Source organism: Bombina bombina, chromosome 2, assembly GCF_027579735.1.
Source record: "Bombina bombina isolate aBomBom1 chromosome 2, aBomBom1.pri, whole genome shotgun sequence".
NCBI classification, from domain to species: Eukaryota; Metazoa; Chordata; class Amphibia; order Anura; family Bombinatoridae; genus Bombina; species Bombina bombina.
Window position 1 is genome coordinate 1,384,021,231 of NC_069500.1, and position 25,467 is coordinate 1,384,046,697.

Here is a 25,467-nt window from a genome sequence, read left to right on the forward strand (position 1 = left end):
GATAACAAAAATAAATGATGTTACTGAAAAACCAAAGGGTAATTTTGTGTAATAATATGCTTAAGTGCATTAGAGCATTTTATTACTAGATAGGTTTGTTGGTAGGGCTATAAAGTCATGTTCAGCAACTGCAGTCCAATGTGGCTCCCTGAGCAGGACAAGGCCACTTTGCCAATCAAAGTTAGAATACGTACGTATCCAGCAATCACTAGCCATATCCTGCTCAGGAAAACCACAGGAGTTGTCTACCGACCCTGTATGTTTTGCACAGTTTTTACCCACCCACTTTTTTTTAAAACATGTGGAGATGACGGTCTGAGGTCAGTAATAATATATTATAGAGGAATAACTCTGGGAGCCAAAGGGTATGAAAGGTTCCACTGCTATCACGTGACTCACTACATCTTAGCCACGTCCGGCGGCTAAGGGGTTAAGCCCCAGCCCCCGGATTGTCACGTGACTCATGTATTTGAGTACAGCACCCCTCAAGTGAAGACAGCAGCTGGTGTACAAATGGCGAGTCACGTGTTATTAGGGCTCATCTCACCTCGCACCACTTGACTTCTAATCCGGGAAGCGAATATCAGCAAAACAGCCAGCAGTACCGCTGCAATAATGTACAGCACTGGATCCATTTTTACACGTCACACCGGCTAAGCCACGCCCACACAGGGAGAAGGACGCTGAGAAAGTGCGTGGAAGCAACCAAACATAAAAGGAGGGGTGGTCAGAAACGTGTAGAATACATATGCTATCTCGGATTATGCTTGACCGCTTTTATTTTATGTCAGAGCTTGTAAGAAAAAACACTAGTCAGTATTATTTGTATAATTAATTTAGCGTTCTAGTTTAGCCCCAATCACCGAGAAGTGGAAGAATGTCCACCCATCTGTTAGTCAAAGTGGACTATTCTATTTTATTTGACGTTTACTAGAAATATTATTTTTTATACTCATTTGGTAGGGAGGATTTACGAGTTTATCACTGTGTTTGTAGTACCCGGCTACTTTGTTTTTCATTCTGATTAAACCTTCAAATGCTGACACATTGCAGAAATATACGTCATACGAGCCTATAAATAAATATATAATGTTCACTGCATTACATTTGTATTATCTTGTTATACTTAAAAAAAAAAAAAAAAAAACTAACACTATGGTATATGAATTACGGTCATTTATTTCAATTAATCTGAAATACAAATGACTATCTGCTCTGTGAAGGGACAGAAATGTTCTTTGAGTGTATTTTACTATATAAAAACAAGACTCATATTCAGGTATGATTACCTAATATGTACTCACAGGTAAAATATGGTCACAAAAATGCCAATTCTATTGGCTACAAAAGTAATACCACTAAAATAAAGGGAGATCATTGTCATTACCTTTACTAACAGAAAATCTGTGTAAAATTAAAGTGATGTAAACTTGACATGTTTTAATATCAGGTCTGGAATCTAAGCAATATTTTAGATAAAGTTTAATTGATAACTTCTAATGAAGATGCGCTATAACTTACTTTTTAACCTAGCCGTAACATTCTAATACCCGCGTTACGGCCGCCCACTTCAAAACTAATTGTTTTTTGGTGAGCTAACGGTTTGAAATTTTCTCCAATCGGCACTCTAGCCATACGACATTTTTTTTTTTAGATAGAGCACCAATTGGAGAACAGTTCAAACCGTTATCTTTTCAAAAAGCTGAAGTGGGTGGCTAGAGCGCAGGGTATTAGAATGGCACGGCTAGATTAAAAAGTAAGTTACAGCACATTATTAGAAGTGATCAATTAAAGTCCATCTAAAATATTGCTTAGATTCCGGACCTGATTTTAAAACATCACTTTAAATGCTTATTACATTTTAATTTTTTTTAAATTTGTATACAGTTAACAGTATATATATATAAAGTAATCAAGAGAGAGCACTCACCGTGTGAAAAAGTCCGAATTTATTTAGGCATGTGTAAACGTTTTCGGGGAGTGACCCCGTCCTCAGACAAGTGACAAGTGTTTTGTCACTTGTCTGAGGACGGGGTCACTCCCCGAAAACGTTGCTTGACTTTTGCACCTCTATACTGTATATGTATATATATATATATATATATATATATATATATATATATATATATAATATATATATATATATCTATATACATGTGTGTGTGTATAACTTTTTTTCCCCTTTAGTTCTTCGCCATTTGACACCCTCAGCTAAAGCTGTTTTTAGTGGTTTTTATTCATTTTTATTCATTGTATTTACACATCAGTTAAGTGCTTTCTGTACAAGGCCTACACAATTATTTTTTTTAAGTAGCTTAAAGTGATGGTAAACTTATCCTATAATGAACCAACCTAGCATTTCTCAATATTACATTTAATGAAGTCGCTAAACTTCTTTTTGAGATCACTGCTAGATTTGGCACCAAAAAATATATTACAAATTCCCTACCGTACGGCCCCCCCGACTCCTCCCAAGCCCTATTTCCTTTTTTCGGCAAGTACTGACGTCTTCAGCGGTCCCACCCGCTCTCAACGTCACAGAAAAGCGCGTTCACGAATCGGACTTAAAATGCACATGCGCTGCTTGCCAATGCTGCGTTCAATCGGCCTAAGAAGTTGTATGGGATTCCTACATGTTAGGAGGACGCATGCGCGAAACGGGAGCGCAAGTAGTTTCCCATCTTCAGAAAAATGTTATAGCGTATGCAGTTATTACTAAAGGGGCGGATGACGTAGAGTGATGGCCGCCTAACAGCCAACATTTCAATTGGTTTATATAAAAATGTGACCCAAGGAGGAAAAAAAAAAAAAATACGGGTTGAATTTGTGCAAGTCCGAAAATTGATTTATAAAGGTTAGAAATTGATTAATACTGCAATATTAAAAAATGATGAATTATACTTATATTTATTTTAGACACATAATGCTATACCGTATCGACATTACTGTAACTTTACCATCACTTTAAGTACTTTGCATAAATACCCTTATATGAAAACAAAATACTATCATGCAATTTTTTAAAAAAAGGTACATTTGTGTACCTTTTTTATAGTTTACCAAGTCATGATACATTTTACACACTAACTTTATAGTTCCATAAATAGCTTCCTTTCATTATACCTCCCAAAATTGGAGAATCCCCTGTTTTAAATGAGGGTTCACATTCTCCTCCATTAAAATAAAATTATTTGGTATTCAACTACATCAGATTCTACCTATGTTCTATTTTTTTATCTTTAAATCAAGTTGTAAGCTCATGTAACAATCCATTGATTAACCATTAAAAGTACGGATGTCAACACATGATCATCATTTGCACTCTATGTAAAGTGTGGGTGACAATTACTAAGACCAAAACTAAAAAGATAGGGATTTTAGAATTCCACTATTATATAAAAAGTAACTTTTATTTTAAACAATAAAGCTTGTATAAAAATATAAGAAGACTTCTCTTTATACCAATAAAAAACAGAACTTGTCCCTCCCCACACAAACTCTTGGCTGATAACCAGTGTTCTATCGAGAACTCCAATTCATCAAAAACTCCAATCTGACGTCACTTACGGTGAGTCCATACATCTGATTGGTTCGAGTGACAGGATTCACAACCAGTCAGATGGCCACTGTAATCGCCTATCTTCACTATCTATTTTGCCTCTGCCTGGGGGTTCAAGGGGGGCAAAGCCCCCCTTGTAAACCTCATTCCCCAAGGTTTACTTGGGGTGTATGCCACAGGATCGGCGGTGCGCCCCCCAAGACAGGCAAAACAGATAGTGAAAATAGAAAGTCACCGGAAGTGACGTCAGATTGGAGTTTTAGAGGACATTGAGTTTTCGACAGAACACCAGAACCTCTGCATAAGGTGGGGGGGGGATAAGGTCTTAGTAATTGGTATACCAAGGCTTAGAAGGGTTAACAATCAGACGTATCAGCGGTTTAAAGGACCAACCATGTCTACACTACATACTATTTATTTAATCTCAGTGCCAGTGTATTTTTCTTGTTTTTATATAAAGTGTTAATGAGAACACCCTCTGCACTTCCCACAAGTGGTTAAAATGGCCAGTTACTTAAAACATACTGGGCACTTTTTAGAAAGGGTTAAATTACTAGAATTACCATCAAACAGATATTTGCTATATACTATGGATGTAAAGAGTCTTTACACATCATCCATTAACCATGAAACAGGCATATCAATTGTTAAAAAGGCCCTTATGGCGAGTGGTAGATACACTAATACACAATGTCAGTTTATTGAAAATCTATTAAGCTTACTCTTATACTGGAATTTTTTTCTTTTCCAAGATGAATGGTTCATACAGATTAAGGGAACAGCCATGGGCTCCAATGTTGTCCCATCATACGCCAATCTCTACATGAATGAATTTGAAGAAAGAATGGTCTATATATATATATATATATATAGAGAGAGAGAGAGAGAGAGAGTATATATATATATATATATATATATATATATATATATATAACAAGAGTATTGCATTGAGCAATGATACTTTTTTTTTTTTTTTTTTGTAAAGTCTGCACAAGATTACATAAACAGCACTGGCAAGGAATAGGTTAATGTTATCCACTCTGAACATGTGTAATGGTTTTAACCAATGAAATGCACTTTTTTTTTTTTTAAATATTTTTTTTATTGAGGTTCTGGAAAAGGCATACATGAAATAAACAAAAAAACAAAACACAGTGTCATGAAATGCAAGAACAATATTGTGCAACAACACAGGACTTTTCATAGAGTGCAATGCAAAAACTTATAATACCAAGGTAATACCTTAGTTGACCACCTGCCTCCCAGGTGACAAAAGAGGCCACTCTTGGACCTCATCAATAGACATAAAACCCTAGATAGGGGGCTGTATCCAGGGGAGAGACCACTTTTGGATCTCTAAATGAGAACCTCTTTTGTATATATCTAATAAAGTCTCATGTAGAAATGCAGGGTAGTGTATTATGAAACAAAACAAAACATTTTTTGTCTAGATACAAATATAACAGGGTAGTATAATGTTAACAGTATATAAGTAGAACATAAGTAGAACTCTACCTGATAAGTGATCGGAGTACATCAGTTATATGTCAGATAGAACATGGAACCACACTGAGGCTTGGAAATTACAATCATATAGATATATTGGAAAGGTTGAGAGCTAATAGAAAATTATAAATAAAACAGATAGAACTGCCACAAAGGATGCGTCTCCAGGGCCAAGCTAAATATGAATTAAATATGTATAAAGAAGGGAGGCCCCACTAAGTCATATTAAAAATAAGGCATTCAGTCTCCTAGTTAAGACGGAATAACTACATTGCAACCAACTATCAACCATTATGTCTATAAGAGACTAGTATAAATTAAGTAAAAAATTAAAGTAGTAAGGGGATAGATATCTCGCCGCCCCGGCCGCTGGCAGCAAAACACCCCCTTAGCATGATGCACCAAACCATTAGAGGTGTGAGTAGGGATTAAAGGCTGCAATGTACGTCAGGGTATAAATGACAAGGTGACCACAGATATGCTTTCTAAGGGCAGAGAGAGAGTTGGTAACTGGAAAAGCATGTAAAATATGGGACCAGATTATAAGTTAATAAGCATTAAAAAAATCATAAGCAGTTCAGGGGACTTATATATAAATTCTAAGCAGGTGACCCTTAAGTTATTACAGGTATCAGAGAGATGTACATAGACAACTTAAAACTGCAACAGTGCCAGACAGAAAGTACAGAGCATAGTGTTTATAGGGTTTAATACCCATATGACAAGTTCCCACTCTACTGCTAAATTTGGCGCCTCTCATGGACAATAGAATCTAACAAGATATGGCAGCGCATGTTGCTAGACATTGCTAGGTCAGATTGCTTGTAAGCGGCTATATGCACAATATAAAAATACATAAAGAAGTTACAACAGTGGAAACACGAAAAAGATGTATAACATTGTGGTTACTGGGTTTAACACACGCAATATGTGGGTTCCTAGCATATTGCTGAGCTTAACTGCCTGAAGGAGACAGTAAAAACCTGAGCAACATCACCGGACAGATTCTTGTCACAGTGACTTAGGACTGCCCGAGTTGGACCTCCAGGGTCCCACACAGGCACATAGTTCAAAGAGTCTCCCAGATCGGGCAATGCGATACTTGTCAGCCATTGAAAGCGCGACAGTATATATATATTGTGTGTGTGTAGAGATCACAGAAGCTGAAACTTTACCAAATAAGTTAATTGGATATGCACAGTATTGGAAAAATGAGGTTGTGGACCCTTACCAAGCCTTTTTCAGAATACTGTGAATATCCCTTTAACTCATTTGGGAAAAGCATCAGCCTTTGTGATGTATAACAAAAAATTTATTAAATGGGTGTGTATTATATTTGTTCTTACAGTGTTTTTTTGTGTGTTTTTTTAAGATCTCTTTACTGGAATCAACACTGAGGTTGTAATAAATATATGAATAATATACAGTATGTGTGTGTGTATATATATATATATATATATATATATATATATATATATATATATATATACTAATTGCTAAGTGCCATCCTTTAGGAAACATATATTATACATCAGCCGTATAAGCGTGGAGCAGCAGCCCCTCCAAAATAAGCATATAGACCCCAGCAGTACAGTAGAGCAGGTTCCTAGGCAGACTGACACTGTGGGAACGTACAACAGAAATCAGCGAGGCTGTACATGAACCTGTCCTCATGCACACCGAGTAAGGGCAACAAACACAGCAACACCGACTCCTTAGAGACACTGCAGAAAAAATTTCACTAAAAAATTCTCATTGCAGAAAATAAAAAAAAGTTCTGCCTCTGGGTTTGTGGGTGGGACTAATGGAAATTCTACAAATAGGGACAAATGGCTGACTAAGAGGGACAGCTCAGAATTAGGGACTGACCCTCTCAAGTAGGAAGAGTAGTGAGGTCTTTGTTATTATTTGTTATTATTGCAAGTTGTGATAGGATTTAGCAGGATTGGGGAATTCCACCCTATAGTATCCTTATTGCTCTCACTTCATCACTAATAGTATTATAATGCAGATACCTGTAGCCAGTGTGTTATCACATTATATATAAAGAGGGCCAAACAAAAGATCAAACTGTATAAACTGAATAAAAATAAAAGACTAATAATTATATATTAAGATTCACTGAAGCTAATACGGCACCTAGTTAGGGCTGTCACCCACCCTAGTACATGCCCTGATTAGACATTGGGCGTACCAGGCAAATGCCCGGTGGGCCAGAGCTGTTTGCCTTAGCCCCACCCATCTGTTCCTGAGATACACATCACACATCCATTTGGAAGCTGCATTTTTTTTTCTTATCTTTTTTCTCTCTTATATTTTAGTTTTTGTACTTTTACAGTTAGTACAGTTTGCTGGTGTATAGTGAAGGGGAGGACAGCAGTGCACAGTATCTTCCCCACTATATGCAGTGGCAGTTTTAAAAACGAGTGTCTACCTGCTATGAGCACCACATGGAGCGAGCAGAATATTGGAGGGGAAGTCACTGTGTTGGATTATTACTGGCCAGATGCAGCTGCAGTGCATTTTAAACAGAACAAATATATTTACTTATTGTGAAAAACAAAATAGAAATATGTAATTGTGCAAAGTGATACAGTCTTGGAACAGATTAAAAACTAATATGTTTGTAGATTATGCATTGGTGCTTCTGCTACACTAGTGTTTCTCAACCGCGGTCCTCAAGTACCCCGAACAGGCCAGGTTTTCATTATAGCTGAACCAGTGCACAGGTGAAGTAATCAGCTGATCAGTAACATAACATATTTATAAAAATAAAAAACAAATAATAATATATTAAAATTTACTGAAGCAAATATGGCAACTGGTTAAGGCTGTCAGCCATCCTAGTATGACCAGGACTGTCATAAAATCAGAACGTAAAATTAAAGTTAAAAGTAATTTTAACTTATTTTCAATCACTATGCAGATATACTATTGTCAATGTTTAAAATGCACAATATATTGCAGAGGTAAAACTTTAATAAGCTGAACATTTTGTGTTTATGCTTATTTCAAACTGAGTACAATAAAATATTTTAGTACAAACATGTGAAGAACCACAAATGGATGGGCAAAAGGTAGCAACCCTACAACTAGTGCACCTATTGTTATGTCACCTTATAAACATTTTACCTTTTGTCCATTTGCTAAATGTCATCATTGTGACATAAGAGTCAGGGTATAAAGGCCAGAGCATAGTGAGGCAAGAAAGAGTACAGAGGAGAACAAGAAGAAGGAGAGGACAAACGCATAGAACAATAAGCAGACATCAGTCTCCCTTCTGATCTTTCCCAGCATCTCCAGGCCGCCCAAAGAGAGCAACAGAGACGCTTAAGTTCCATGAAAACGAGGAATCAGTTAAGGTGAAATCTTTCTTGTGGTGGTAGTGAAGACACTCAGCTTCTTTACAGAAGTGACCTTTAAGAAAATCCATCTGAGACTCTGCAGGAGAATAGTTCCAGGAAGACCTGCAGATGGGCACTCCCTGTTGCCAATGACTTTGTCCCACAGGAAGGCGTTGAAAGGAGAATATATTCTAGACCATTGTGCACCCTCACATGGTATGGCAATATTTATATACTCATTTTATAGGTTGAACTCAATGGACTTCTGTCTTCTTTCAACCTCATCTATTGTGTTATGAATTATAATGAGTCTTGTCATACCTGAGGACACATCACTCCATCGCCATGTATTTGATACTTCCTGCAGTTCGAGATGGGTGTAAGAGAATCAGACTTGTCCACTTTACTGTAGAATTATTCCTCGGAACAATGACTTTGTCCCACGAGAAGACATAGAAGGATAAATTATATATTCTGGACCATCGTAACCCTCACACAGTATGGCAATATTTATATACTCATTTTAAAGGTTGAACTCAATGGACTATTCTGTCTTCTTTCAACCATAACTTCCATGTTATACATAATAATGAGTCTTGTCATACTTGAGGACACAGATGAAATTAATAAGGCAACAATGTCCAGGACTTATTTGCTTTCTTTGGACCAAATGACTAAATGAAAATTAATAAATTCATTTAAAAATAAATAAATAGAGCATGACTTTAAAATCAGCTATGAGTGTTGTTTTTCATTTCTTAAACAAAATATTACTTGCAATGTACTTGTGGGTTTGTTAGAAAGAGGTTAATATATTTACAAATACATAATATATTTCTGAGGTGTAATGAGACACTAATCTTATACTTATAATATCTATGTAAGAAATATGTACCATTTCACCCACTCAGCACAGATACTAAACGATAAATCCATTTTAAAAGGGCATTAATGGGAGTGTTCCTTTTTAGAAACTTAAGTTTTATTCTGCCAGTTCTGAGCATGAGCAAATCTGACTCTGTCTATTCACTTAATACTAAATATCAACCCTGGATGTTTTATGACATCATGCTAGATAAGACTATAGCCTCCTTATAAGGCTGTGACAGTAATGGAGACTGCAAAAGTTTAAAATAAAAAATAAAAGGTAAAATCCATTTATATTGATGCATAATACATATTGCAATGATTAATATTAAGTATAAGCCACTGATTACTGCTGTTTTATTACCACAATGAAACAGACAGTTTAAAATTCTTTTAAATAGTTCTTGCTTTTGTGTTAAATTGAGACCAAAAAGCAAATTCTACAACCTGCAATTGCTGTAAATCAAATAGCTGGTTTAGGCAATTTGCAGCATTGTGAAGATATAGGTTACTGATTTTGGGCTAGAAGCAGAGAGTTATTTAGAGCTCACGTTCAAGCGCTAATACAGCTGAAAATAAACTTGCAACATGTGCAAGATAGTGTAAGTATTGTGGGAGGAGCAATGTTGAGAAGGGGTGGGATAGTGGGTGGTGAGGTGTGGGATTCTTCTGTTCAATTGGTGTTTCTGGATGTTTCATGGGTGTGCCTGGGTGGTCAAGGGGTGGCTGGATGATCCGTGGGTGTGTCTGGGTGGTCAATGGGTGTCTGGATGGTTTGTGGGTGTGTCTGGGTGGTCAATGGGTGTCTGGATGGTCCTTGGGTGTGTCTGGGTGGTCAATGGGTGTCTGGATGGTCCATGGGTGTGCCTGGGTGGCCAATGGGTGTCTGGATGGTCCGTGGGTGTGCCTGGGTGGTCAATGGGTGTCTGGATGGTCTGTGGGTGTGCCTGGGTGGTCATTGAGTGTCTGGATGGTCCATGGGTGTGTCTGGGTGGTCAATGGGTGTCTGGGTGGTTTGTGGGAGTGCCTGGGTGGTCAATGGGTGGCTGGATGATCCGTGGGTGTGTCTGGGTGGTCAATGGGTGTCTGGATGGTCCGTGGGTATATCTGGGTGGTCCGTGGGTGTGCCTGGGTGGTCAATGGGTGTCTGGATGGTCCGTGGGTGTGCCTGGGTGGTCATTGAGTGTCTGGATGGTCCATGGGTGTGTCTGGGTGGTCAATGGGTGGCTGGATGGTCCGTGGGTGTGTCTGGGTGGTCAATGGGTGTCTGGATGGTCCGTGGGTGTGTCTTGGTGGTCAATGGGTGTCTGGATGGTCCATGGGTGCCTGGGTGGTCAATGGGTGTCTGGATGGTCTGTGGGTGTTTCTGGGTGGTCAATGGGTGACTGAATGATCCGTGGGTGTGTCTGGGTTGTCAATGGGTGTCTGGATGGTCCGTGGGTGTGTCTTGGTGGTCAATGGGTGTCTGGATGGTCCATGGGTGCCTGGGTGGTCAATGGGTGTCTGGGTGGTTTGTGGGTGTGCCTGGGTGGTCAATGGGTGGCTGGATGATCCGTGGGTGTGTCTGGGTGGTCAATGGGTGTCTGGATGGTCTGTGGGTATATCTGGGTGGTCCGTGGACATGCCTGGGTGGTCAATGGGTGTCTGGATGGTCCGTGGGTGTGCCTGGGTGGTCATTGAGTGTCTGGATGGTCCATGGGTGTGTCTGGGTGGTCAATGGGTTTCTGGATGGTCCGTGGGTGTGTCTGGGTGGTCAATGGGTGTCTGGGTGGTCCGTGGGTGTGTCTTGGTGGTCAATGGGTGTCTGGATGGTCCATGGGTGCCTGGGTGGTCAATGGGTGTCTGGATGGTCTGTGGGTGTTTCTGGGTGGTCAATGGGTGACTGAATGATCCATGGGTGTGTCTGGGTGGTCAATGGTAGTCTGGATGGTCCGTGGGTGTGTCTGGATGGTCAATGGGTGTCTGGATGTTCCGTGGGTGTGTCTGGGTGGTCAATGGGTGTCTGGATGATCTGTGGGTGTGTCTGGGTGTTCAATGGGTGTCTGGATGATCCGTGTGTTGGACTATTACTGGCCAGATGCAGCTGTGGTGCATTTAAAACAGAAGAAATATATTTACTTATTGTATTGTAACATTCAAAATTTAAAACAATCTTTTTTTTACATTCTTCTGTTCGAATCAAATTTTTAATATTTATCAAACATTCTAACATTCTAATTTCGAATATTGTCACTTGAATTTTAAATAAAATTCAGTAATATTCTTTTTTCAAACTATTCCAATACCTCTCCCTCCATCTTATATACCTTCCCTACAAAAAATTATTAATGGTTATATCTGGGATAGAAAGCATCCCCGAATTAATAAAACATTAATGTGCCTTCCCAAAACATCAGGGGGACTGGGTGTTCCAGACTTGGAAAAGTATAGACAGGCGATATTCCTTCAAAGAATAGTAGATTGGCACACTAATTATAAGGACAAGATATGGGTTAAGATTGAACATCAAATAGGCTGCCATCATCATTTAGGCTCTTTGTGTTGGCTAGAGTACTCTGAAAGAATGACAAAGTTAATAGATAACTATATAATTATAGAAACTTTTAAAATGTGGGATAGATTGATGGTTGTGTACCCATTACTTTCATCCAAACCCTCACCTCTAACACCGCTCCTAGGAAACCCAGAGTTCCTTCCGGGTCTAGAAATGGGTAAACTAAACCCTCTAGATAGGCAAAGTAATCTACCTTTTTATATCCTTACTGAAGCTGGGTCAATGCACCCTAGGTCGAAGCTCATAGAAAACAATCTACATGTTTTTCGTAACTGGTACTTCTACTTGTAAGCTCATTCATTTCTCCAATGTCACAAAGGGAAAAATAACTTGATACGCTCTCCAACAAATTTTGAAAAATTATGCATCTCAAAATCCCCTATTAGACATACCTTATCCATAATATACAATATGCTACAACAGGTCCCGATAGGTACAGAATATCAATATATGAAACGGTGGGAAAAAGAACTTAAAATTAATGTACCCCCTGGAGATTTACGTAAAATATTTAAAAGAACAATGAAAGCTTCTACATCAACTAAGATTTTAGAAATTAATTTCAAGATTCTACATCGCTGGTATTATACCCCTGCACGTCTAAAGACCTTATACCCACAAAGATCTGACCTATGCTGGTGTTGCAAAAAAGAGGTAGGGAACATGGGACATATTTGGTGGAGTTGCAGCAAAATCACCCTCTTCTGGGGAGATGTGGTAACCCAAACAGAAAAGATATTGGGAACAAATATTCCATTGGACCCTTTACTGTGGCTCTTAAATAAACCTCCCAAAAAATTACCTGCAACATACCTAGCCTTATTTCAAGTCATATCTAACAGTGCTAAAGTATTAATTGCACAACATTGGAAGCAAGACCAAATCCCCACTATAGCTCTATGGGTAGACACTATACATAAGACCTTGCAATTGGAGGAATACCATTATATGAAAATAATGAAACAAGATTTTTTTCATGAGATGCTTTTTATTTGGAAAGAATACATACATAGCAAGTATACTATATGATGTAAGACATAGGATACCAATCTTGGATGAAAATGTGAACAAGCTATTTTATACAGGCTCTGTGCTTTAACGAATAGTCATAAACCTTTTCTATCTATATTTCTTTTCCTCTTCTTTCTCTATTCAAAAAAAAAAAAAAAAAAAGGGAGGTTAAAGTAATCATTTATGGTCATGTCAACATTAATTATTATAATATGTAATACCGCCTATATATATGATGTGATGTAACATGTCCATACTCTGTAAATGTACCAATGTTATGTGTTACCTCAATAAAAAAATAAAAAAAATTCAGTAGTATTCTATATATTGCTAGAATACTACTATTGCTGGGTGGTGGTCAATGGGTGGCTCAATGGTCCATGGGTGTGTCTGGGTGGTCAATGGGTTTCTGGATGGTCCATGGGTGTGTCTGGGTGGTCAATGGGTGTCTGGATGGTTGTACTGTGGGTGTGTCTGGGTGGTCAATGGGTGTCTGGATGGTCCATGGGTGTGCCTGGGTGGTCAATGGGTGTCTGGATGGTCCGTGGGTGTGCCTGGGTGGTCAATGGGTGTCTGGATGGTCCGTGGGTGTGCCTGGGTGGTCATTGGGTGTCTGGATGGTCCGTAGGTGTGTCTGGGTGGTCAATGGGTGTCTGGATGGCCCATGGGTGTGTATGGGTGGTCATTGGGTGTCTGGATGGTCTGTGGGTGTGTCTGGGTGGTCAATGGGTGGTGAGGTGTGGGATTCTTCTGGTCAATGGGTGTGTCTGGATGATCCGTGGGTGTGTCTGGGTGGTCAATGGGTGTCTGGATGGTCCATGGGTGTGCCTGGGTGTTCAATGGGTGTCTGGATGGTCCGTGGGTGTGCCTGGGTGGTCAATGGGTGTCTGGATGGTCCGTGGGTGTGCCTGGGTGGTTATTGAGTGTCTGGATGGTCCATGGGTGTGTCTGGGTGGTCAATGGGTGTCTGGATGGTCCGTGGGTGTGTGTGGGTGGTCAATGGGTATCTCGATGGTCCGTGGGTGTGTCTGGGTGGTCAATGCGTGTCTGGATGGTCAATGGGTGCCTGGGTGGTCAATGGGTGTCTGGATGGTCTGTGGGTGTGTCTGGGTGGTCAGTGGGTGCCTGGATGATCCGTGGGTGTGTCTGGGTGGTCAATGGGTGACTGAATGATCTGTGGGTGTGTCTGGGTGGTCAGTGGGTGTCTGGATGGTCCGTGGGTGTGTCTGGATGGTCAGTGGGTGTCTGGATGTTCCGTGGGTGTGTCTGGGTGGTAAATGGGTGTCTGGATGATCTGTGGGTGTGTCTGGGTGGTCAGTGGGTGTCTGGATGATCCGTGGGTGTGTCTGGGTGTTCAATGAGTGTCTGGATGATCCGTGTGTTGGACTACTACTGACCAGATGCAGCTGTAGTGCATTTAAAACAGAAGAAATATATGTACTTATTGTAAACAATTTTGGAATAGATTAAAAACGAATATGTTTGTAGATTATGCATTGGTGCTTCCTATACACCAGTGTTTCTCAACCGCGGTACTCAAGTACCCCCAACAGGCCAGATTTTCATTTTATTTTAATTTTAGCTGAACCAGTGCACATGTTAAGTAATCAGCTGATCAGTAACACCATGGTTACTAACCTGCTCTCACCCATAAATTGATTATTTCACCTGTGTACTGGTTCAGCTATAATGAAAACCTGACCTGTTGGGGGTTCTTAAGGACCGCCGTTGAGAAACAATGCTCTACACTTTTCAGCACACTCCTGTGCTGGATCACCAAGTAGCCCCTCCCCTTTCCCTCTGACAGCATTTGGGGAAGGAAAGGGTCCGCAGTGCATAGTATGTCTGTGTGCTGACTCTGAGGCACACAAGTCAGTGAGGAGTGGGGGTAAGGAACAAGCCTGTGGAGCACAGCTAGGTTAGTAGTATAATGCCGGGGTGACTTTCTCTTCCTCATTATCACTAGGGAGGGGTAAATATTACACAACATTCGAAATTTAAAACAATCTGTTTTTTACATTCTTCTGTTCGAATCAAATTTTGAATGTTTATCAAACATTCTAACATTCTAATTTCGAATATTGTTACTTGAATTTTAAATAAAATTCGGTAATATTCTTTGAATATTCGGATTTTATGTTTATTTTTGAATATAAAATCTAATTTTAAAAAGCTAATTTGAAATAATGCAAATCCATTTTGAATGTTCATAATATATCAAATATACATATTCGAAATTCAAATGGGTAAATTTAAACTATTATGAACATAAGAATTTGAAAGCAACATTCGAGTTCGAAAATAAAATTTTTAAATAAAAAATATAATTTGATTTTCAAATTTTAAAGATCGATATTCGATTGTGTAAAACAAATATCCAAATAAATATTCGTTCTACCATTTGAATTGCGATTTAGCCACATTTGCCAATTCCTAAATATTATCTATTCTCCCAGTGAGTTCAACTCTATCCTCTCCCCACTGCCTCTAGTGTCACTAAATCTCTGATTAGTAGAGATTACTTCTCCTAGTGCAGAAGATAGGAAACAATGCTGAAAGAAACATAGGGCCAGATTACAAATTGTGCGTTACAGCTTTAGCGCCTAAAAAATGGCCTTTGCATGCAGTATAGTTAGCTCACCGGCATTACAAGTCGCGCGTTACAGCTTTAACGCGATCGTTATGACCTATACCACAACGATCCATACAGCAATCAAAGACCAGTAGTTATGGATTTTGTGAAACAAATATGTTACAAAGTACACTAACAACCATAAAATACCTATTAACCCCTAAACCACCATCACCCCACATTGCAAATACTAAAATAAACCTATTAACCTGTAATCTGCCGCTCACCCACATCGAGACTACCTAAATTACAGTATTAACCCCTAATCCGCAATCCCCCCGCATCGTTAACACAAAATAAATCAATTATCGCTAAACCGCCGACTCCCCACATCCCGACTCCCTAAATAAACCTATTAATCCCTAAGCTGCTGCCCCCCACATTGCGACAAATTAAATTGAACTATTAACTACTAAACCTAACACCCCCTAACTTTAAATTAAAGTTACAATATAACTACCTTAAAATAAATAAAAAAACTTACCTGTGAAATAAAAAAAAACTAAGCTTAAACTATAAATAAACCTAACATAACTATTTAAAAAAAATAAAAGATACCAAAAATAAAAAACCTAAATTACAAAATTAAAAAATCCTAACACTAGGAAATAAAATAAAACATTACACAAAATAACAATCTCTAAAATCATGAAAAATAACAAAAGCTAAGATTACAAAAAAATAATAAACGAAATTATCCAAAATAAAAAAATTAAACCTAATCTAATACCCCTATAAAAACAAAAAAGCCACCCCAAAATAAAAACACCCCTAATCTAAGAATAAACTACCAATAGCCCTTAAAAGGGCCTTTTACAGTTCATTGCCCTAAGTTTAACAGCTATTTTACTTAAAAAAAAATACTAAGTCCCCCCCAAACAGTAGAACCCCCCACTCACCCAACCCCCCAAAATAAAAAAGACCTAACTCTAAAAAAAATAACCTACCCATTGCCCCTAAATGGTCATTTGTATGGGCATTGCCCTTAAAAGGGCCATCAGCTTTTAAGTGCCCATTAAAAATAAATAAAAAGCCAATAGGATTTAAGCAGCTAATAGTTTTATTTAGGGAGATGGCGCTAGAGGTTAATAGCTTTATTTAGTGTTAGTGATGCGGAAGGACGTCGGATTAGGGGTTAATGCTTTAAATTAGGTAGTAGCAATGTAGGTGGGCAGCGGATTAGAGGTTAATCAGTTTATTTAGCGTTGGTGATGTGAGGGGACAGAGGTTTAGGGGTTATTAGACTAGGGGCTTATGTTAGGGTTTTTAAACAACTTTCTTTTCTTCATAGACTTCAATGGGGAATGCGTTAATGCGATTGCCATTTCTCAATCGCAGGTGTTTTTTCCTACATTTTTTGTCCATTGATCGCTATGGAGGAAAACGTGCACGAGCACGCAAGGTCGGAACTTTGTTACTGTGCACCATATCGCACAACAAAATAAAGTTTTAGGGTGACTTGTAATACCGGCGGTATAGAAATTGTGTAACAGACCCATTTTGTGCGGCTACACCGCACAACTTGTAATTTAGGCCATAGTAAACTGCAGTTTAAGAGACAAATCAATAACTGATATCAAAACTTCTGTGTGTGGGGGGAACTTCCGGGACGCGGCCATGACCAGTCGCACTTCTGCAAGCTGCTCCAGCTTTCCAGTGTAATCTGCATGATATCCATTTTCTGACTAAACATCTATGATGAAAATTAACAGAATTGAAATATTCTAAAGAAAGCCTATCTCATGAGCCCAAATTCACAGAGATCGCTGTTAGCTTCAGAGCCTGGAGCTAAGCTTGAAGCTGGAGCCTTCAATACCAGCCACGTGAGATACGCCCCCTGGCAGAGCGCTTTTCCGGCCTCTGTCGTTACTTCATCACTGTGTGTGCATAAACCGCTGGACACTTCTAAATACCTTAGGAAACTGTGGGAATGGAAGACGATATCCTTTGGGTGCTTCAGAAGCTGCTGGCTTACCATCACACCGTGTTTGAAGAGACCTTGCGGGCCACATTCGGCTCCCCCGGACCAAACGATAGCTGTGGATTGCCACCCGTGTGCATCTATAATGTGGTTGATGTGGAATCTTATCGGACATCTCCTTCTTGTGTGGACACAGAGGGAAGCTTGGATACATGCGGCGGGGCCCTAAGCGTAAAGGCGGTATCTCCAGTGTACCCGGCTAAAGACAAAGAGGCAGAACTCTTCCGTTTCCCAAACGAGCCATATGTTATTGTACCTACCACAAATACAGCTGATCTCAAAGCAGATGCCACACTGCTCGCAAACACAGGAAACAAGATCCCACAGCATTGGACTCAAAAACCGCTTAGCGTCTCACCGCCTTATTTAAAAAAACACTAGAAGAAAACAACCCAGCATGGTAGCCAATGACCAGCGGAAAGACTATAGCACCTTCGCAATACCCCTTGTCATAGAAGCCTCTGCCGTTAACTCTACTGAGAGTTAAGATCTACATGACCAGTCTTCTAGTCCTAGAAAGTCTGTGATGCGACCAGGCCCACTAATACTGCTCAAGCACAACTCCCACGATATTCCAGGCAACATTCTATGGGACCTTATCGCAGAGACACATTTCCTCCTTGACCTGCAAAATTATAGGAGAGCATCCAACAGGAGTGGGGTAAGCTTGATCAGAGAACCAAATAGAGAATACCCCTTAAATGACACTCTCCTATCTCTAAGTCTGCAGAGACTCTGATTATACCTATCGATGAAAGCCATAACAAACAATATCAGGGGGCTTTATGGACTTATGTTGTTTTTTCCATATACCTCAGTTGGTGATGAAGGTTAGTTTAAGACACTGGGGACGATTTATCATGGCCTGAATGGGGCCAAATACCCCTGTTTCCTAGCTGTTCTCCACAGGAAAATTGCTAATAGGAGTAAATTAGAAAGTTGCTTAAAATTACATGCTCTATCTGAATCGTGAAACAAAAAAATTGGGTTTAGTATCCTTTTTTTTTTTTTTTTTGTTGAATAGTTTTTATTGAGGATCGGTTCAAGGCTTACAAATATTAAACGTCAACACATATTAAACAGTACAGTAATAAATGGTTACATGACTTCCATCTGTTACATATCAGGATACATAGATATATATATATATATAACATGAATTTATGACCTTTACATTCTTTGTATGAGAAAATATTTGCCATGCAATCTGTATACCAGCTCCATGTTATATGAGGCCGCTCTTGGACCCCTAAACAATATACATAATACGTCGTTATCGTTGGTAACCTGAGACGAAAGGAGACCACTCATGGATCTCAGATGGAGAACCTTGTTTTATAGTTATAGAATAGATAACAATATATAACAAACATTATATCACATGAGATTATATATAAGACCAACAATATACATAACATCATTATATGTAATAAGGGATATAAAACATTACCTACCCATACCAGTGAAGATCACGAAGGCACCTACAGGGTATATTTAGAAAACCTCGCCATATATAACATAACCTGCGATAATTATGGACACTGACCAATGAAAAGGTAGGGGCTAAGACAATACAACTTACAGATTTTAAGTTCTAAAAAAATAGATTTAATGATTCACAAGCCATTTTATCAGCATATAAATAATCTTTTGCAAATATAGAATGTGAGATTAGTTATTTGTATGTTATTTAACACTGTAATGGAGCAACTTGTAGTACTTTTTGTTACCAAGTATGAGGGAGTGCTGTTATTAGTAAAATTTTATAAAAGAAATACCGTGTAGAACCAGGGCTCTTTAATTGCAACCAGTAACCAGCAAATGGCATGGAACTAAGCACTAGAGGGAGTTTATATGAATTTAATCTGAGCAGCCATATGGCAGGGGATTAAATAATAAGGGTTATTTGTATGAGATGAGAATTATTATGTAGACAAATCTCAAAGCTAACTTGACTGCCACAATGCCCCGCACTAGACCACCATGCCGCCTCGGCCGCAGACCACATGATGGGCAGCACAGAGCGAGCCGCTGCGAATATATAAAGTACTGAATTTTATGTCATGAGGAGTGTTCGTTAAATTTCATAAAAGGCAAGACTATGTAGGATATATGTGTGAGTTGCCATCCACTTCAAAAATCTTACAGACTATTTTATTGCAGCCATGGATCTTCCTATTGAAATGAATCAACTAATTGACATTAACTGAACACTTGTTGCTAACAATATAACCAGCCCCTTATATTTTGCATATACATTATTTGAGTACCTCTTATCACTTACAGATATCTCTTGTCGATACAACTATAAGATGTCATATTGAAGTAAACTATGGGTGATCAGTAGATCAAAAAAAAAAAAAAAAATCTTAGCTGTCAAAGAGAAAAAAGAAAACAAATGAAAGAAAATAAAACACAAACATGTTATACAACCACTTAATTGAACATGACCCAACAATAATTTCAGGAGCACTTGTAGACACAGATAGGCATAGTAGGAAAGTTAACACATTCATGCCCGACTAAGTTTTAAACTACGAGACATGGGAGATATGTAGTTGTACAGCGGGCTTAACATATGAACCCATATAGAAAAGGTTAACCTAGGGTGTAATGGCAATATCTTTATCTATAGTGATATACCCTAATGGGCTTGTAAATAGTACATACAAATGATAGTATATTAACTCCCATCTCTTAGAGAGGGATACTGCAAATTAGTATCAATGGAGCCCCTTGGAGGAATCTGCAAAACAGGTAAGTCTGAAAGATTAACTGTACAGTGTCCTCCAGTAAGCAGATACAGATGGCTACTTAACTTTATCCCACTCCAGTTCTAATAGATGTGCGTGGGCCAGCATGTGCGTGGTCGCCAGAAATGGGTCCAAAACAAGACAGGGATGAAAGTAATTCCGTGGTGTATGTCCCTCCAAACAGTTGCAAAAGCTGTACAGGCAATCCGACACAGCCTACTCCCTCTCCACCTAGAAGGGCTTGCAGCTGAAGTATACATATAGATGAACCTTGCAAGGCGTCCCCGTGTGTGTCCATTGCAATCTGTGGGGCATAGAATAGTTTTACTGCATCTTGATTAGGTTGTAGTATCTGCTCTATTGGTCTGTCCGCCATGATGATGAGGCCTAAATATTTTTGAAAGGCTATTTTACCGGCGTCACTCATCACATATGTCAAGTCCGCATCCTCACATTGAGCCATAGGAGCTTCGCCACTCAAATATGTACCTTCAGTGAGCGCAACTTCTTCTCCTTTGTCAGGCTGATCACTGTTTGCGGTATATCTAAAAGCCATGATTAGCGATCGCTCCAGCCTAGCAAAATGTTCCTCAAGGATCGGAAGCAGTTCATCTTCCCACATGGCCGCCATCTATATAATCCCTGTAAAAGAGCGACTCACCGCAAGTCGCATATAGCAAGTAGTAGCTGTAGTGAATGGTGCTAAATATGTGCTAATATCATGGGTAGGTAAACTTTGAAAGAGTATCAGAACAATCTAATCTTGACTGTATTAACCCGTGGTCAGGCGGGGGGGAGCTGAGATCCGTTGTTAGTCTGCCGCCAAGGGCCTCAGCAGTCTAGTCCAGGAGACAGCAGTCATAGAAACATCAAACGTAGTGTCGACGAGATCCTAAGATCCCACAGCTTAAATGTACAATATTTTTATAGCCAGATGGTCTGGTGTTGCATAGACAATCGGCAGATTATCTATCTCATGCCAGGAGCTCCTGAAAGTGCGACCGTTCATGGTCGCCGCCTAGACACGCCCCGGGTTTAGTATCTTTTTTAAGGTAAGTATTGTAGAAACAGGTAAACTTTTCACCGGTAGCTTTGAAAAAAAGGAAATTTATGCTTACCTGATAAATGTATTTTTTTTACGATATGATGAGTCCACGGATTTCATCCTTACTTATGGGATTACGCCTCCTGGTCAGCAGGAGGAGGCAAAAGGCACCACAGCAGAGCTGTATATAAAGCTCCTCCCTTCCCTCCCACTCCAGTCATTCGACCGAAGTTAGGAAGAGAAAGGAAAAGCCAAGGTGCAGAGATGAATGAAGTTTAACAAAAATAAATAAATACCTGTCTTAGAAATGAAAGGGTGGGCCGTGGACTCGTCATATCGTAAAAGAAATACATTTATCAGGTAAGTAGGGATGCACCGAAATTTCGGCCGAAAATGGCATTTTTGGTTATTTCGTTTTTCGTTTTTTTTGCCTTTTATTTTCGGTAAAATTATTGTGTAGCATATTTCAAATTTGATGCCAGCCTAGAGCTGCTGTTTGAGTTCATTACTTGACTTACTGTTTTGCATATAATAATACTTTTCTAGCACTATACTTTATTTTGATAATTGGTAAAAACAAAACAACAAAAAAATGGTTAAATCTGATTCTGTTACACAGAACTAAATAAAGAATAATACTAGCGATGCACCAAAATTTGGTCCGCTGAAAATGTTAAACTCCAATTTCGGCCCAAAGAGGACCAAAATGGCTAAAATATACTGCCCTCCCCTGTTCTATTGAGTTACATGCCTATCCTTAGCATAAGGTGAGCAGCAAAGAACTGGCATTATACACAGAGCACACACATAAGTACCATGACATGATGATATTTAAAAACCAGCAGTGCCCTTTTTTTTTTTTTTTAAGAAGGAAACCAAAGTTCAGAATACAGTATTCAAAGGAGGATAAGTAACATGTTTATAAACACTTGATATTATCAGCCACAGCCCTAAGCACACACAGTGAATATGTATAAGCCTTATATACAGTGCTCATACATCAGCCTCTTGTGCGTAGACATTCTATTCGCCTGAGGCAAATGTGCGTGCACACTATATATGCATAAGCCCCAAGCTGGCACACAGTTGGTACAAATTAGCACCCACCAGACAGTGTATATGAAAAAGCACAGTAACTTTCTACAACCACCTTGCATGTAAGGTCGTAGCTAAGTCCGGTGGTCCTGGTGATATACAGACTCCATTTGGGGCTCCGGACATATAATCTGATGGGTCAGTGTGAGACCCGAACCAGGAACTAGGCGGAGATAAGATGGGACGATCAGGTGCAGCCACTTTCATCGCACAGATAACTACACCCAAAAACAAAACGCATGTTCACCTCGTATTGGTGTCTGGCTATAACCACGCTCTCCCTTGTAGAGCTTCACCAGTTTCACTGCAGATCATACCCTACGGTACAAGTGACCACGCCCATTTGTTGGAGCTTTCCCACCTACAAGCTCTCTTAGCTACACACACACACACACACACACACTGTAGTTAAAAAAGAAAAAAAAAACAATTTCAGTTTCATTTCGGTTTTCGGCCAGGGGCATCCTGAATTTTCGGTATTGGTTTCGGTCCATAATTTTCATTTCGGTGCATCCCTAATGAGAACCAATTGTTCAAGATGCACGGATTGGTGTGGTGGCGCTACATTGATGATGTGTTTGGCGTGTGGTGGGGCAGCATTGGAGCCCTTGAAGAATTTACCCAGAAGTTGAATACAATGGTAAGGGGACTTCAATTCACACTAACATATAGCGAGGAAACTATTACTTTCCTTGATACAAGGGTCACTAAAGGTAATAATAAGCTGAACATAGATATTTATTCTAAGGAAACCTAAAGGGTAAATCAATTCGTTACCCAAAAGTCAACTTTTGAGGGTCCAGAGAATAGTTAGTGAACAGGAGGTTAAAGAAAAAAGACTCCTAGAAATGACTAATAAGTTTATCCAAAGGGGGTATCCACCACAATTGATAAATACAAACATTGATGAAGTTCATAATCCAGTTCAAAGAAAAGAAAGGACAAATAAAAAGTATAGACTTGTATTTGTATCACAGCACAATCCATACAGTAATGTAATTTCCAAAGCTATAAGAAAACATTGGTATATTCTTAGAGATTGTAATCAACAAATTGAGTATTTTAAGGAACCACCTTTAATGGCCTACAGAACGGTAAAACATTTACTTGACCATCTAGTAAGAAGTGATGTAGGGACAGAACGCAGGGACACACAAACCTATATTGGAAGCAAAATAAATGGAAGTTACCCTTGTTTGGGTTGTGTCAGTTGCAACTCAATTATAAAAGGTCCAAATTTTTACCATCCCCATAATGGAGGACGCTATAATATCAAGGGGTTTCATACCTGTGACAGTAATTTTGTAGTGTATCTTATCAAGTGTCCTTGTTCTATGTATTATTTGGGTGAGACCACACAAAAGGTAAAAGATAGACTGAGCCAACACCGCTCTAATATCAGGAAAAAGAACTTAGAGGCACTTCTTTCAAAACACTTTCTAGAATATGGTCACAATATAAGTCAGCTAAGGTGGCAAATAATACAACAAATTCCAATTCCCCGAAATGGTATGAATAGGGAAATTTTTTTGAAGCAACAGGAAATTAAATGGATCTATAAATTAGAGACCCTCATTCCCAAAGGATTAAACATGGATTTTGACTTAAACTGTTTCTTCTAAATATATGTAAAATACAAGCATTAAATGAATCCTTAGCCACAGTAAGGGTATAATATAGGACATCTTAAATAATAATCAACAAGACACATAGAGGGGTAGTTATCAAGCCGTCTACTTTACCTGCCTTCGCCGGTTCAATACGTCCGCCTAAGCTCGCCTACCATCGCCGCCACGGACCTGCAAAATTTCGCCTAAGTTATCAAAAAAGCTGTCAAAAAGCCGCGCACCAAGTACGGGGCGATGAGCAGTGGACTTTGAGAGTTATCACTCATCCGATCCCGCTGCTCTTCGGCTTTTTGACAGCTTTATTGCTAGCCTGTCACTAAGCACCCATACTAAACTACACTGTTCTACCCCCTATACCAGCGCCCCCGGAGCCCCCCGCAACTAAATAAAATTATTAACCCCTAAACCGCCGCTCCTAGACCCCGCCGCAACTCTTATAAATGTATTAACCCCTAAACCGCCGCTCCCGGATACTGCCGCCACCTACATTATACCTAGTAACCCCTATCCTGCCCCCCCCTATACCGCCGCCCTCTATAATAATGTTATTAACCCCTATCCTGCTGATCCCGGACCTCGCCGCAACTAAATAAATAGTTTAACCCCTAAACCGCCGCTCCCGGACCCCGTCGCAACCTATATTAAACTTATTAACCCCTATCCTGCCCCCCCTACACCGTCGCCACCTATAATAAAATTATTAACCCCTATCCTGCTCCCCCTACACCGCCGCAACTCTAATAAAATTATTAACCCCTAATCCGAAGTCTAACACTAACCCTAACACCCCCTAACTTAAATATTAATTAAATAAATCTAAATAATATTTCTCTTATTAACTAAGTTAATCCTATTTAAAACTAAATACTTACCTGTAAAATAAACCCTAAGATAGCTACAATATAATTAATAATTACATTGTAGCTATTTTAGGATTTATATTTATTTTACAGGTAACTTTGTATTTCTTTTAGCTAGTTAGAATAGTTATTAAATAGTTATTAACTATTTAATAACTACCTAGCTAAAAGAAATACAAAAGTACCTGTAAAATAAATCCTAACATAAGTTACAATTAAATCTAACACTACACTATCATTAAATTAATTAAATAAATTACCTACAAATAACTACAATTAATACAATTACATAAACTAACTAAAGTACAAAAAAGAAAAAAAGCTAAGTTACAAAAAATAAAAAAAATAAGTTACAAACATTTAAAAAATATTACAACAAAAAGTAGAATTTTGTGACGTAAACTTCGATCCGCCGGACACAGATCGATTCTTACGTCACTTCAGATGTTCCGCACACAAGTGCGGCACAATCTGACTACTTTTGCTAGTTATCAAAAAACTAGCAGGTACGCTCGGCACTTTTACGGCCCAGCGTACCTGGTTTTCAAACCCCCACCCTGGAGGCGGCGGATCCCATAGGAATCAATGGGAGTCTGACCATAGCGAAAGTACAAGTTCGCTGCTGACAGACA

At 39.1% G+C, this 25,467-nt stretch overlaps 1 protein-coding gene across 1 annotated transcript in view; it reads right to left on the reverse strand.

Moving 5' to 3' along the window:
- The window catches only part of DDRGK1 (DDRGK domain containing 1), a 455,714-nt gene extending 455,035 nt beyond the window's left edge, over positions 1–679 (reverse strand). Inside the window, exon 1 of the mRNA XM_053704314.1 lies at positions 548–679. Within this exon, the coding sequence (XP_053560289.1) occupies positions 548–635 (88 nt within the window). The 5' untranslated portion in view covers positions 636–679. The remainder of the gene's footprint in view (positions 1–547) is intronic.
- Positions 680–25,467: the final 24,788 nt, after the last annotated feature.